Source organism: Danio aesculapii, chromosome 9, assembly GCF_903798145.1.
Source record: "Danio aesculapii chromosome 9, fDanAes4.1, whole genome shotgun sequence".
NCBI lineage: Eukaryota > Metazoa > Chordata > Actinopteri > Cypriniformes > Danionidae > Danio > Danio aesculapii.
In genome coordinates, this window is record NC_079443.1 from 3,781,743 (window position 1) to 3,798,216 (window position 16,474).

General features: G+C 37.0%; 1 protein-coding gene across 2 annotated transcripts in view; it reads left to right on the forward strand.

Moving 5' to 3' along the window:
• The first annotated feature begins 387 nt into the window (after nt 1-387).
• Nucleotides 388-16,474, forward strand: part of itga6a (integrin, alpha 6a) — a 61,247-nt gene continuing 45,160 nt past the window's right edge. For both annotated transcript variants that reach the window (XM_056465042.1, XM_056465043.1), the window contains exon 1: nt 388-656. In XM_056465042.1, coding sequence (XP_056321017.1) covers nt 475-656 — 182 coding nt within the window. In that variant the 5' untranslated portion in view covers nt 388-474. The remainder of the gene's footprint in view (nt 657-16,474) is intronic.

The window sequence follows — 16,474 nt, forward strand, 5'->3', positions numbered from 1 at the left end:
TTGGGGTAGTGGTAGATGTTAATAAAATACAATTTAATGGGTAATTTTTTAAATAATATAAGTAATATTTGGTATGATTACTGTTTTTACATTACTGTGAATGGTGGGTAAAGGGGTAGATGTTAATAAAATACAATTTAATGGGTAATTTAATAAATAATATGAATAATGCTCTGTATAATTATTGTTTTCCATTACTGTGAGGGTTGGGGTAGTAGACGTCAATAAAATACAATTCATCGATAATTTAATAAGTGATATAAATAATTCTCGCTAACTTCCATCCGCAGCTGTATCCCTTCTAGCAACAACCGTGGGGAGGGGCAATGGATGAGTCTCTCTCTCTCGCTCTCCCTCTCTCTCTATTGAGCGCAGTGCAGTGCGGATTACAGCTTCTGTCCTCTCACGGTGCTGCGGGAACTACATCAAAAAACAAGGGCTATATTATTCATACAACAACATCAATTACAGGCAATGGAGCTCTTCGAGAAAGCGCTCTCTCTGAACCTGTGCGTTTTTTCCTGGCTCGTCTGGACTTCAGCAAGTGCGTTTAACCTGGACACGCAAAACGTCCTGAGGAAGAGCGGTCAGCCCGGCAGCCTTTTCGGGTTCTCCATCGCCCTGCACCGCCAGCTCCAGCCTCACGACAAAACAATGTGAGTTATTGTTTATGGTATTATTTATAATAATATTGTTCGTGTTATTTTGAGAGCGTCGCGTTGTTTTAGACGCTGCCGTTCATCCTGCACCTGCGCCGCGCATTCATTAATAAACACTTGCCTTCTGCCTCAAGAAAAAACGCACGTAAGTGAGTTTTTAAAGAAATAAGCAGGCGTTTATGATGTTAGTAGCTCAATGTATGTGTGGTTATTCAGTGAAGGTCTACTCTGAGTCTGCAGTATTGAGCTGCGGCATGTTGGGGGATGCGTGAAGAGGTGCTGCTTTACTTAAAGCCAACTTAACAATACCAACGTGATGCGACAAGTCACACAAAAAAGCTTTTCAAAGCTGAAAGGACACCACAAAGTCCTCTTTTAACCACGGTTTGTCCTAAGGTAGCCTTAAGTTGGTTTTATATTCACACATTATGACTTTGTCCTTAATAATATACTGTAATAAATCAGAAAAGTATTGTTTGCTAATTTTAAATAGTGAAATCACATTAGCAGCCAATGACTACCAAAGTACAATGGTCAAATAAATAGTGCTAATGTTGATTTCAAGTCATACTTACATGTAATTTCAGACCCAATATTCAAAGTACCATGGTAAATGATACAGAGAACGTGTCACAAGTTGTCACTGAACAAATGTGAGAATATAAAACCAACTTTACCCCATTAGCCGCCTTCTCTAAACCTCTTAAATACAGCAGCTTTAGATCCTCAATCCTATTTTGCTTGAAGAAACAAGTTTATTTTCATCACAAACTCTGTGAATATCTTGCGTTTCCTTCATTAGTGTGGAGGTTTTTTAAATCAATGTTTAATCAGTGGGAAACACTCATTTTTGACTTAAATAAAAGGTATATTTTATGTTAAAAAAAAGATTTGAGCAGATATTCATGAAGGTTAAAGCAGCAGATTTTTATGTATTGGATTTGTAAGATTTGTATTAATGTGTATGTGTGTGTATACTCAAAGAATATCTCGCTGTTTGTTCAAACTACTTAAAATGAGTTGAAACAACTCAATTCTTAATTTTTTTGGGGAGGGGGGCAACTTAATTGTTTTATGTTCAATTCACTTGAATTTGTAGAAATTATAATTTTTTTTAACTTAATCGATTTGTGTTGGGTCAGTATGAAGGAATTGTGTGGAACCCAGGATTTCTTTACAGTGTATTGGAGTGCAGTGCATGTGTGTGACAGTAGTCTTTGTGGTGTAAAAATGGTTTTATAACTGGCAGGTTATAAAATTAAAAATTAAAAAATTAAAGAATTAAGGTTCAAAATTAAAAACCCGAAGGACAACGTTGTACCCTAAATGTGTACAGCCTTCATAAAAATAAATTTTAGAAAATTGTACCAAATTTCAAGATAAAATAACATTGCTTATTTATTTTTTCCTGCTGTTAAAATGGTGCAGGATAAATTATTTATATATATTAGGGCTGCACAATATTTGAAAAATCTGATGTTGCGATATTTAATTTTTCTGCGATAAATCTTGCGATATCAGGTTTCAGAAGATGGTTTTTATAACTCTATTTGATGGTTTTCCAGGGAGTCTAACAGTATTCAGGTACAGAAATTGAATAATCAAACTGCAAAAAACGGCTTTTCTTACTTTGTTTTGTCTTGTTTCTAGTCTAAATATCACAAAAAAAACCTTAGACCAAGTAAAAATATTGTTTAGTTTTCACCGTCAGAAGAAATAAGGGAAAAATACGTTTTTTGCTAGTTTTAAGGAAATTATCTGCCCATGGGTTAAGTGAAATAATCTTGTTTTTGCTTTGAAATGTAGATCTTTGGGCTAAAAACAAGACAAAAATTGTAAGTAAGAAATGTTTTTTTCATAAATCAAATAAACTCCATATAAATGCAGTGATTGAATACAATTCTGTGGCTCCTGGTCAACTATAATTCAGACTCAACACTACATATCTTTGCGATGTGACTGTTGTGGATGCGCACATTGCGATATCGATGCTGAAATGATATATTGTGCAGTCCTAATACATTCATTCATTCATTCATTTTCTTTTCGGCTTAGTCCCTTTATTATTCCGGGGTCGCCACAGCGGAATGAACCGCCAACTTATCCACACACACTCATTCACATACACTACGGACAATTTAGCCTGCCCAATTCACCTGTACTGCATGTCTTTGGACTGTGGGGGAAACTGGAGCACCCGGAGGAAACCCACGTGAACGCAGGGACAACATGCAAACTCCACACAGAAATGCCAACTGACCCAGCCGAGGCTCGAACCAGCAACCTTCTTGCTGTGAGGCGACAGCACTACCTACTGCTCCACTGCGTCGCCAGTCCTAATACAGTGTGTGTGTATATATATATATATATATATAATGTGTGTATATATATATATATATATAAAGAAGGGCAACATGGTGGCTCAGTGGTTAGCACTGTCACCTCACCGCAAAAAGGTCACTGGTTCGAGTCCCAGTTGGATCAGTTGGCATTTCAGTGTGGAGTTTGCATGTTCTCCCCATGTTGGCATGGGTTTCCTCCGGGTTTCCTCCACAAGTCCAAACACATGTGCTATAGGTGAGTTGAATAAACTAAATTGGCCGTAGTGTATGAGTGCGTGTGTGAATGTGAGAGTGTTTCCCAGCTCTGGGTTGCTACTGGAAGGGCAGTGCGTTAAACTTACTGAACTACACTGTTCCTATTTACTGTGACCTTTTTATGTGAAGCTGCTTTGACACAATCTACATTGTATAAGCGCTATACAAATAAAGGTGAATTGAATTGAATTGAATTGAACTTATGCCAGCGGTTTATTCCGCTGTGGCAACCCCTAATAAATAAGGGACTTAGCTGAAGGAAAGCGAATGAATACTATAGTAAAGTCTTGCATGAATCTGTTGTGGTGATTTTATAGTTGCAATGGTAAAGCAACAATGATAGTAATAAAAGCAAATGCCCCGATACTGTTTTCCACAACTGCAAGGTATATTTTTCTACAATACACCACATATATATTTATTTATGCTTGGTTTTTAATTCAGGATGACTGTTGTTCAGCTTTTTTTCTCATACATCAGTATAGTGGCTGGTACAATAAGGTTTGCATGCTACGCTCTAAAGTTGTAAAACATCTGTCATGATGGGGCACTAACAGACTAGTTTGAAGCACAATCTGACACACTCGTGGAAATGTGTTTGACGCTTTGGTGAAATGGTGGCAGATTTCGATGAATTTCTATGATCTCATTTGGGATGAAGCGTTATCATTGTTATTTGTTTTGTTTTTAATAAAACTATTTATTTTAATTTTTATTATATAAGGACCCTTTTTTATAAGACTTTTATGACATGTTTAACGTTCATTATAATCCTAAATCCTTTAAAGCTTTTAATATTTAGATTTTTAAAACATCGTATGAACATTTATATGTATTTATGTATGTATTATATAATATTTATGTCAAATTACAAGAAACGAATTACTGCTAATGCAGCGTCTATGGGGCTGAGAGTAAATTTGGAGTTAATCTCTCCTCTGTCTCACACTATTTTTTTCCTTTTACTGAAAGTCTCGATAACACCATCGTGGAGTTTTTCTTTTATTATTTCTGCAAATAGGATTGTAAAAACAGTATTTGTAGTATTCTCCTATTCACTGCCCTCTAAATTTACCCAACTATGATGAATTCCACTATTGAGAAACCTGGAAATGTGAAAAGGGACTATTTGTATTATAACATTTTATATTCGTTCGTTTATTCGCTCATTTTCTTTTCAGCTTAGTCCCTTTATTAATCTGGGATCACCACAGCGGAATGAACCACCAACTTATCCAGCACATGTTTTACGCAACGGATGCTCTTCCAGCTGCAACCCATCACTGGGAAACATCCATACACACTCATACACTATGGACAGTTTAGCTTACCCAATTCACCACATGTTTTTGGACTTGTGGGGGAAACTGGAGCACCCAGAGGAAACACACGCAAACAGGGAGAGAACATGCAAACTCCACACAGAAACGCCAACTGATTCAGCCGAGGCTCGAACCAGCAACCTTCTTACTGTGAGGCGAACGTGCTAACCACTGCGCCACAATGCAGTCTAATACTTTAGATATTATAACATTTTTATTTCTAATTTATTTATTTACTAAAGTCATACATTTGTCCATGAATAGAGTAACTTTTTAACGTTTCATTAGTGTATGTTAATTAATGTATTTATTAACATGGACAAAAACTGAAGAATACATTTATTACAGTATACTCATCTCTTAAGGCTGTTGTTCACTTATAAAAATGACATTTGCTGTTTGTTCAAGCTACTTATTTAAAATGAGCTGAAACAACACAACTCTTGAGTTTTTTTATTGCGACAACTTGATTGTTTTATGTTCAATCCACTTAAAATTGTAAACATAAACAATTTAACTTAATTCCTTCATGTTGTCCTAACACAAATCAGTTGTGTGGAACCCATCATTCTTTACAGTGTTTAACTAATGTTAACAAGCGCAGTTTCGGATTTTAATAACGCTTTAATAAATGCAGGGCGGCACGGTGGCTCAGTGGTCAGCACTGTCACCTCACAGCAAGAAAGTCGCCGGTTCAAGTCCCGGCTGGGCCAGTTGTCATTTCTGTGTGGAGTTTGCATGCTCTCCCCGTGTTGCAAACACATGCGATATAGGTGAATTGAATAAACTAAATTGGCCGTAGTGTATATGTGCATGTGTATGGGTGTTTCCCAGTACTGGGTTGCAGCTGCAAGGGCATCCGCTGTGTAAAACATATGCTGGATAAGTTGGCGGTTCATTCAGTGGCGACCCCTGATGAATAAAGGGACTAAGCCGAAGGAAAACTAATGAATGAACAGTAGCTAACATTGACTAATGAAACATTATTGTAAAGTGTGACCTTTAAATTAAAATGACTACTTAAAATCAAATCAAATGAGATAAGATTAAATAAAAAAATTAAATAAAATCTATTTAATGTCGAATTAAACAATCTCCTCAGTTTTGATCTGATGTTTCAAGCCCAGCTGGTGAAACACTCTCGAGTTTGGACGTAAATAACTGTGTTGTTTCCAGAGACTCGTTTTCTTCATGGCCGAAGAGAGTTTGCGATTTGCAGTTAACGAACAGGCTGGATGATCTACTTGGAGTCAGAGTGTGACGGGGGTCACTGGCTAAATGTGTGTGTTTGTTCATTTGTGAGTGTGTTTGAACAGTTGTGCGAAATGAACAAGTGTGAGTTTTCTTGTGTGTGTGTGTGCTGGAAGACACCTGTTTACAGCATCCACACCTGTGACCAAAGCTCGTCTGTTTGTTTTTCTGCTGATCTGTGCGTGTCTTTCCTGTTTATATCCAGCCTAGTGGAGATTTTGTTGATACTTGCTATGGTTGGATGCGAGAATAATGTGTGTAAACTGATCTGGTGCTCAGTCTTTGGTTGTTCGCCAAGCTTTTGGTTCAAACAGGTCACTCTCAGGGTCATTTTCATGCTATGTGGTGTCTCTGGTCTGGGGTTAGCTTCTGGAAACTGTGTTATTGTCAACTCTGTTAGTGGTTTCAAAGGTTTAATAATGAGTTAAACAACGGTTACTAGTAACAGAATCAAATGTTTCCCATAGCATTTAAGCATTTTTTACATTAATAATGGCTTCGGTTTACTGTAAATTAAACATCATTCCAGTTTAATGAAAACAAATGGAAAATGCTTGAAATGTACCCGCAATTCTTGAATAAGTCATGTGTTGGACTGCATAATATTGGAAAAATCTGTGTGGCTAAATTGTACAAATTCCTACGACTTCATACATATTAAAATTTATAATTTTTAAAAGTTGACGTACCCCAAACCCCACACCTAACCCTAACCCTCATTGGGCAGTTAGCAAATCATACTAATATATAGAGCTGAACAATATATCGTTTGAGCATCGATATCGCAATGTGTGTATCTGCAAGAGTCACATCACAGGATTCGATTATTTATTAAAGATTAAAAGAAATCATTACATTTTATTTTTACAAATGTCTTTTCAGTGATGACCATGTTATTTTACGTTTAAATGATTGATTGTAGGAATGCAATGATTAACCGGTTTCACTATTAACCGCGCTTTATTTCGTCACGGTTAATTAATCGTAAAGGCTTCTCAACACTGACATTGCCATATATTTTTTTCTATAATATATATATATATATATATATATATATATATATATATATATATATATATATATATATATATATATATATATATATATATATATATATATATATATTGCAATTAGGCATGGGACGATAACCGTTTTCAAGGTATACCACGGTTTGGAAAAGTCAAGGTTTTAAACCGGCCAAAATTTTCTGCAATACCGTTCCTAAGGTATGTGCATGATTTTTTATTTACATTTTTTTTGTTTTATTTTTTATGACAACAGTATCTTCAGCAGGAAAAATATCTGTTTTAAATTGCAAAAAAATCTGTTTTTGAAACAAATGAAGACAGCAGAAGTCAATAATTAATTTAGCCTGCCATGTTTACTCTTCCAAAATATTGTAAATTCATTCATTCATTCATTTTCCTTCGGCTTATTCCCTTTATTAATCTGGTGTCACCACAGCGGAATAAACCGCCAACTTATCCAGCATATGTCTTACGCAGCGGATGCCTTTCCAGCTGCAACCCATCTCTGGGAAGCATCCAAACACACTCACTCACACTCATACACAGTACGGACCATTTAGCCTTCCCAATTCACCTGTACCACATGTCATTGGACTGTAGGGGAACTCGGAGTACCCAGAGGAAACCCACGCGAACACAGGGAGAACATGCAAGCTCCACAGAGAAACGCCAACTGGCTCAAACCAGCGACCTCCTTGCAGTGAGGCAACAGCACTACCTACTGCGCCACTGGGTCGCCAAAATATTTTAAATGTTTCTCAAAATAAAATATATTGTGTTCAAAAAGCAATTATTTTTGTTTTTAACCCAGACAATAAAAAAAGAATATATTTTAGAGCCGTAATCATAATACCGTGATACCGTGATTTTTTACAAGGTTATCATACCGTCAGAATCTTATACCGGCCCATGCCTAATTGCAATATGAATATAATTTCAGCAGAGGATTTGAACAGCTCTATTTAGATAGATTGGGATGATCAAATATTTTCTATGCAGTACGTTTGCATAGATTATAATAAATTAGTCATGTGGGTTTATTTTATATTCACCCGTGTTTGTTGATTTGCACATTAATAACAGGATTTATGACTCAGTCAGATTGAAAACTCTGTAAACACCTCAATCAATCCAAACAAGCTTGATCCAACATATTAATCGGATTGTAAGGGGTGGCGTAGACTTACAATAAGTGGCTGGTGAAATTAGAGAAGAATACCTTTAACTTTATAGTTACTTTCATAACTGATATATATCTGATATGAATAGTACACATCGGCAAATTATATTTCAATTGATTGTTAGACGTCTTCCATACACTTTCTTGTGTGTTTATCAAACTCTAAATGTATTGTTTTACTAGTACTTGTGTGTATTTACATGTCTAATTCATAAAAGAAGCAGTAGGTGGTTATAACGCTGCATAATTGTGATAATATGACAAGTCTTTTGGTTTAGCGCCAGACAATGTGCCAAAGCTCAGTTTGAAATTTCAGATTGAAAACTCTGTAAATACCTCAATCAATCCAAACAAGCTCGATCCAAAATATTAATCGGATTGTAAGGAGTGGCGTAGATTTACAGTAATCTGATTATTGAGACTTGCAAATAGTTGAATAGTCTGACAACTTTCTCAGCGGGATTACAAAAAGCACATGCACAGTGCTGTGACGTACTGTCAGAAAAATTGCTATTGAAATTCAGCCTGTCTTGATCAACACATTGGCTGCTTTGAATTCTTCAGCAGTTTGCCAGTATTTTCTCTGTTTACTGTGAAAAGCGGATCAGTTCTGTGAGGTTAAGGTTAGGTACACAGAGAAACCTACAAAAAAAAAAAACAGGAAATGAGGGAATATTTTTTAGAGAGCCTGCCTCAGTTATGACAATCCCACTATTATTATGAGATTAGGTTTGAATGTTTTTTGTCATTAACATATCGTACGCTGACATGTTCACACACAGTTTGAGTTGTGTCTGGCTCTGTCCATTAGAAGCGTGTGAACGGAGCTCAGATTTGGTGCTGAAAGCCCATTTGTGCTGCATGACTGCATTTCCCCTGGTCAGAGGTGAAGCAGTTTGCACATGGGTTAGAAGATCTGTGTTCGAAGTCATTTTGTTTTTTACCCAGCTTATGCATAGCTATAGTATTTTAAAGTTGTGTTTCTACCCTTACTATGGTCCAGATTAAGCTAATTGACTGTAGACTTGTATAATAAAACTCGTATAATAAAAAGTTGACATGGAAGCATATATTCTTACAAATGAAATAGTCGAGTGATATATTTAGTGATAGATTTCTGGGTCGATATAACCGTTTAAAGGGTTAGTTCAAGCTAAAATTCAAATGATGTTATTAATTACCTCACATTGTCCCAAAAATTTTCTTTCTTAGAGTTTTTGTCTTGTTTGGAAGGCTAAATTGTCCTTAGTTTATGAGTGTGAGTGAATGTGTATGGTTGTTTCCCAGAGATGGATTGCGGTTGGAAGGGCATCCGCTGCGTAAAACATGTGCTGGATACGTTGGTGGTTCATTCCGAAAAGAAAATGAATGAATGAATAATTACTCACTATTTACTCTCTCTCTCAAGTGGTTCCCACCATTTAGGAGCTTCTTTACTCTGTTGAAGAAGAAGGTATTTAGAAAAAAACTTTAAACCTAGTAGGAAATAATAGTAGGAAATAGCATGGAAATGACTGATTTCTTTTAAATATCTTCTCTTGAGTTCAACAGAAACTAGAGAAGAGTGAGTAAATGATGACAGAAATCTCACTTTTGGGTGAATCATCTCTTTAAGCACAACCAATGGGTACTGTTATCTTCGGCTGTCCTCACAGATGCCATGCAAGAAAATGTAAGAATAGCTTCCCTTTAATGCAGCACAAAAGCTCTTCCTTCCTGCCATTCATAGTGTTTGTGGTACGAAAACAATCATTGCTCATCTGCTCCAGCCATCTCAGGAAACCAAACAAGCCTCTGGAATAAGTCTCTGAAGCTGTGAGTTTCGAGAGCGGTCTCTGAACAGGTTGGCATTTGTTTGCGCTGGAACAGGAGAAATCGGGGAATATGTACACCAGGCCATCTGTGCTCACGTAACCTGAGATTTAGATCACCAGAGGCCCCGTTTTCTTTCTTTTCTTCTGTTTTCTTGTGAGAATGATCACTGCTGGTTGTGTGTTTGTGTTGGTCTGCTCAGGTGTGCAAAGATTTTTAACCCTAAAGAGATATTATTTGTGCTACAGCCATGTGTTTACATACATACCAATTTTACCCTATAAAGCGTTCCCAGTAAGATTTCCATTAAGTTATAAAAACATTGTTTGAACGTTATTTGAATGTCCAAAACGTCCCGTCTTTTAGATGTTGTATTAACGTTATTACGCTTACAATGGTTACGCTTACAATGGTAATGCTTATATAGCTAACGTTTTTAAAATGTTCCAAAAAACATCCTACTTTTTCATCCTAATGTTTTTAGAACGTTCCCTTCACAGCTTATTGATAACGTTTTAATCCTAGTGTTTGTAAAATGTTTCACCAACAGCACTGATGATGTTTTTATCGTTATGTTTTTAGAATGTTCTATTAACAACTCAATGGTAACATTTCTTATGCTAACGTTTTTAAAATGTTCCAACAAAAACACAATGACAACGTTCTATTCACAACTTAATGGTAACGTTTTTTTATACTGGTGTTTTTAAAATGTTGAACCGACAGCACAGTGATAACATTTTTATCCTTATGTTTTTAGAGCGTTCTATTTTCTTACTCAATGGTATTGTTTCTAATGCTAACGTTTTTAAAATGTTCAACCGACAACACAGTGATAACCTTTTTATCCTAATGTTTTTAGAGTGTTCTATTTTCTTACTCAATGGTAATGTTTCTAATGCTAACGTTTTTAAAATGTTCCAGTAAAAACACAATGATAACTGTCAGGAATCTGCCACTTTGGTCTTGTTAACTCTTTGGTGGCAGAGTCCGGACACTAGTCACGTCTTGTCTAGTATGTAGTGCTCTGCTCGAGTCTCTCAGGTTGAGTACTGGTGTCCTGTCATTGTCTGTGTATGAGCGCCGTCTTGAAGCCTGGGCCTCAAGCCTGGGCCATGTGTGATTCCGCTTTAAGTGGACACGCAGGGTGTGGGTGTGTTTGGGAGACACGCTCTTGTTCTGGTGTCTGTGTTTGTTTTGTCTGCGGCATGCTGTTCTTTTCTCAGCGCCTCGTTCTTGTTGGTTTCGATTTCAGATGGCGCTGGGATGGAGCATGCGCATCGCATGTGTGAGTTCTCGATAAGTGTCTTAATTTATCGTGTGCTTGTGTCTTGCGTTTTGTTGTGTTGGTGTCGTGTAGCACGTGGTGTTATGTTTACATTGTAGCTACGTACTTCAGTGTCTTGTTTCATGTGAGCACTCGGTCAGTAAGTTCTCTCATTGGCTGCGTGACCTAGTCCTGTTTGTATGGTAATGGTAACATTTCTAATGTGAATGTTTTTAAAATGTTCCAACAAAAACACAATGATAACGTTTTCATTCTAATTTCATTTTTAGAACGTTTCATTCACAACTTAATGGTAACGTTTTTATCCTAGTGTTTTTAAAAACTTCTACCAACAACACAGTGATTGTGTTTTTATTGTAATGTTTTAAGAACGTTCTAGTAACAACTTAATGATAACGTTTTTAATGCTAATGTTTTTAAAACATTCTACCAACAACACAGTGATAATGTTTTATCCTAATGTTTTTAGAATGTTCTATTAACTACTCAGTGGTAACGTTTTTAACGCTAACGTTTTTAAAATGTTCCAACAAAAACACAATGATAACGTTTTCATCCTAAAGTTTTTAGAACACTCTATTCCCAACACAACCGTAACGTTTTTAATCCTAGTGTTTTTTAAAATGTTCCACCATCAACACAGTGATAACGTTTTTATCGTAATGTTTTTAGAATGTTCTATTAACAACTCAACAGTAATGTTTCTAACGTAAACGTTTTTAAAATGTTCCAACAAAAACACAATAATAACGTTTTCATCCTAACGTTTTTAGAACATTCCATTCACAACCTAATAGTAATGTTTTTAATGCTAGTGTTTTAAAAACTTTCCACCAACAACACAGTGATAGTGTTTATATCGTAATGTATTTAGAACGATCTATTAACAAGTTAATGGTAACATTTCTAATGCTAACGTTTTAAAAAATGTTCAACAAAAATGCAATGAAAATTTCTTACACACACCTTAGGAATGATATTACAGAAAATGTTGGCGGTTTAAAAACCTTGACTTTTCCAAACCGCGGTATACCTTAAAAACGGTTATCCTCCCATGCCTACTACACACACATCTGGCACAATCACGCTTTGTCAGTGTGTATCATCTGAACAACTGGAGCGATTGCAATGAGCTTCATTGTGAACTTCTAAAACAGTTGCGGAGCTCCTGATTGCGATGGTGTTTGAGACACACAGCAGCTGCCGCAGCTTTGGCACGGATGCTTTGGGACTGTGTAACACTTTGAGAATTAAAAGGTTGGTTATGGTGTATTTTCTAATTGAAAGATGGAAACATCTGCATGGGGAAACTGATGAGCAGAAACAGCTGATCTGGGCATTTCCCGGCTTCAGTGATGAGGCAGCAGCCGTCTGAATCAGGTATGCGCTGAATCACTGGACTACAGTAGGCAGAATGATTCAGGTTACATTGAAGCAATGCGTCAGCGGCTCTATTTATTTAAATCGTACTAAAATGTATAAACAAGATCCTACAAATGCAAACGAATTAGCCGCTAAATCGAAAAGTTACAGATAGCGTTTGATTATTATGGATTGACTCTGACTTCCATTGTGTGTAAGGCAGTTTTGCTGTTTCAGACTGTAAACCTGCTGACCCAGATGAAATAAACCCTCTCACAGTTAACAATGACATGCTCCGACTAATCAAACTCAAATCTGTCGCAGCACAATGAATTGCCTTTCAAGCCTGAACACAAGGCAGGGCAACATTCTTTGGCTTTTTAAGTGAAATGCTGCTTTCCCATCATTCCTCTAATGAGATCCTTTGTCCTTATATTAGTTGGAAAACGGTGTTAGGTTGACCGGCCACATTCTCCACACTCAACTTTAATGATTTGTTCAGTCATTAGTCGTTAAGACGGAGACAAATACACAGTGGCAAAAGCTAAAACAATAGCATGCTGACTTCATTAGCATATAGCATGTAGCTTCATTAGCCATAGAACAATCATGACAGAAGAACAATACTACAAAATCACCATCATTTATAGTTTGTCTTTACAGTGGCAACCATAAGACTAAAGTACTAAAGTGTGACAATTGTGTTAGTTTGTTGACTTTTATGTCATGTTATAGGGTGTTTTTAAGTTACTTGTAAAGTCTCGTGGGTTGTTTTATAATAGGTTGTTTTCACATGACATCATTGATGAGGTGTGAAATTCAGATGGAGGGCAGGAAGTGATTCTTCTACATAGGAATCGCTATCAGAACGTCAAAATGTTTCTGTTTTAGGCTGTTTTTAATTGTTTAAATCGGTTAAAATGAGAAATTGTTTTTTATAGTTACAAATTGTTGCTCATAAAGGGGAAAAGTTACAGAAACTGGCTGGAAAGTGGAAGAAAAGGCGGCATGTAATAAACATTTTTTCAATACATCCATGTGTATAAACTTTTTTAGACATGATAATTTGTTTGACAGCCCCAAAAAAGATTATATACAGGCCTAGCTATGGCCCAATCCCAATTCTACCCCTTAACCTTAGCCCTTCCCCTTCCCTTTCCCCATTTCAAGAGTTCCCACTTAGATATGCTTGGCGTATAAAGCAGGTTTAGCATGCTGTCCCGGGAGAGAACCCTGAGCTCGGAGATATTTGAGCCCAGGGCTCCCGCCCGGTCGATAAGCATATCAGGAGATCCGAGATCAGGTAGGTCTCGAGAGCTCCCCCTTTAGAAAAGGGAGGAAAAGGAGGAGATGGGGTGGAAGGGGGGATTCTTCCAAACGAAGATAGAACAGTAGGGAGAAAATGATCCATTTATAGTAAACAAGGATCACTCTGATTGGATTATTGCTGATTACAGATGAGTGGCCAGACATGATCAATCATATCACGTGGTCCTCTCGAAATTAGTTTATGAAACTTCACTTTGTGCATGCACGTGAAGAGGTAGGGGTGTCCCAATTCTCTTTAGCTTGAACGCGTAGGGCTAAGGAGAAGGGCTAGACCCCCTGAAACCAAGATTTTTTCAGAACCACACTCAAAACCAAGGAGTAGGAAAGTTTCCCAGAATACACCATCTACAACAGCAGCATGGCTGCACACAGAAGTCAGGAGATGCTCAAATTAGTATATTTTGTGATTATTATGACATTTTACAACAAACACGCTCATGTTTTAATACATTCATAATCTAGTTCCTGTTTTACTGCAAAATTTGGCTATCTATAATCACTAATAATAACTCCTGTATAGCAGTCCCACAACATTCTGTCACTTGGTGACACTCGAATCCCCTGTCAGAAAAGTCTGCTATAATGCTAATCTTGTTTTCATGCGTTTACATAGAGGAATATGGCCACGGTGTAAATGCACAGTATAGTTACGGTCTTATTGCCACATTAGATCGTTATGAAAACACGATATCATTGCCTTCAGTGATTTCCTGAAGATAAATACCAAAAAATAACACAACTGGAATAACTACAGCAGTCGCCATCAGCGATCTCATGTGAAGCAAGAGATTGCAACGACATATGATGACGTGTACTGGTGTTGTAGTGGTGTCCCATTTCATTCATTCATTTATTTTCTTTTCGGCTTAATCCATTTATCCATCCTTTAGTCCTTTAGTGCATTTATCTGGGGTCGCCACAGCGGAACGAACCGCCAACTTATCCAGATCATGTTTTACGCAGCAGATGCCCTTTCAGCCGCAACCCATCACTGGGAAACATCCATACACACTCACACATTACGGACAATTTAGCCTTCCCAATTCACATGTACTGCATGTGTTTGGACTGTGGGGGAAACCGAAGCACCCAGAGGAAACCCACACGAACGCAGGGAAAACATGCAAAGTCCACACAGAAATGCCAACTGACCCAGCTGAGGCTCGAACCAGCAACCCACTTTCTGTGAGGCGACAGCACTAACTACTGCGCCACTGCGTCGCCAATATTGTCTTGTTTTAAGAAATAATGTCAAAAATAAGTGAGTTTTTCAATATGAGAAAAATAATCTTATGTCAAAAGGAAAAACAAGATTGCTCATCCAATTGGCAGATTATTTTGTTCACTAAGGACAAACTCACTTGATTTTGGGATTATATTATTATTATATTTGCTATTATTTCTTAAAACAAGACTACATTTTTAGCTTGTCCAGAAAATTCTTTGTGATTTTTAGAATTTGTTGATAATTTGGACTAAAAACAAGAGAACTGAATAAGAGAAGCATTGTTTGTAGCGTGCATTTCGTTAGCTAAGGTCGCAAGTGGTTACAAACACAGTTCAGCGATTTGGTGTTTTCTGAATTCAGCGTTTTAATAACATTCCCAAACACCTCTAGAGCTGTACACTGAAAAAAATTATTCAAAGATGATTCCTTGGATTTACTCAATTTTTTACGTTAAGTGGTTGTAAACAATTCATTTGGGCTGAATTTAAACAAACAAATTAAGTTGAACATTGCTCAATTTAATTTGTTTGTTTAAAATCATCACAAATAAATAGTTTGCAGCAGTTTTGCATGCAACACTTTTTTTCAGTGTAGTTACACTGCAGAAAATGCTTTTCTTACTTTTTTTTGCCTCATTTCTAGTCCAAATATCTGAAAATTCTAAAATTAAGAAGCATTTTCTAGACAGGCAAAACATAATGTCTTGTTTTAAGAAATAATATACCAAAATTAAGTGAGTTTTACCTTAAAAACAGGAAAAATAATCAGAAAATGGGGTAAGCAAAATAATCTTATGCCGAAATGAGAAACTAGGTTATTTCGCTCATCCCATTGGCAGATTATTTTGATTGTTTCAAGGTAAAACTCACTTAATTTTTGACTTTTTGCTTGTAATGCTTCTTGATTTTAGTATTTTTAGATCTTTGGACTTTGAAACAAGACAGAATCTCTAAGTAAGAGGAGCTTTTTTGGCAGTGGACCCCTGAATGGACTCGCCATGGAAAGTAGATTAAGGGTCAGTGGGTGCACAGATGAAACGCTGATGAACACTATAATGGCTGGCCTGTTTCCCATGTAGAGAGAATAGACTGTAGCGCTGCTGAAATCCAGCTCTGGCATGTAAATCATTCAGGATTGTCCATCAGATATGTGTTGAATTTCTCAACCTTTACAGAGCGCTGTGGTCCCGGAGCTCTCACTGTCCATCTGCCACCTCTTTGTTCAACACACATACAAGAACACTATGATGGCACGGTGGCTCAGTGGTTAGCACTGTTTTAGCACTGTCACCTTACATCAAGAAGGTCGCTGGTTCGAGTCCCTGCTGGGTCAGTTGGCGTTTCTGTGTGGAGTTTGCATGTTCTCCCCATGTTGGCGTGGGTTTCCTCCTGGTGCTCCAGTTTCCCTCACAGTCCAAA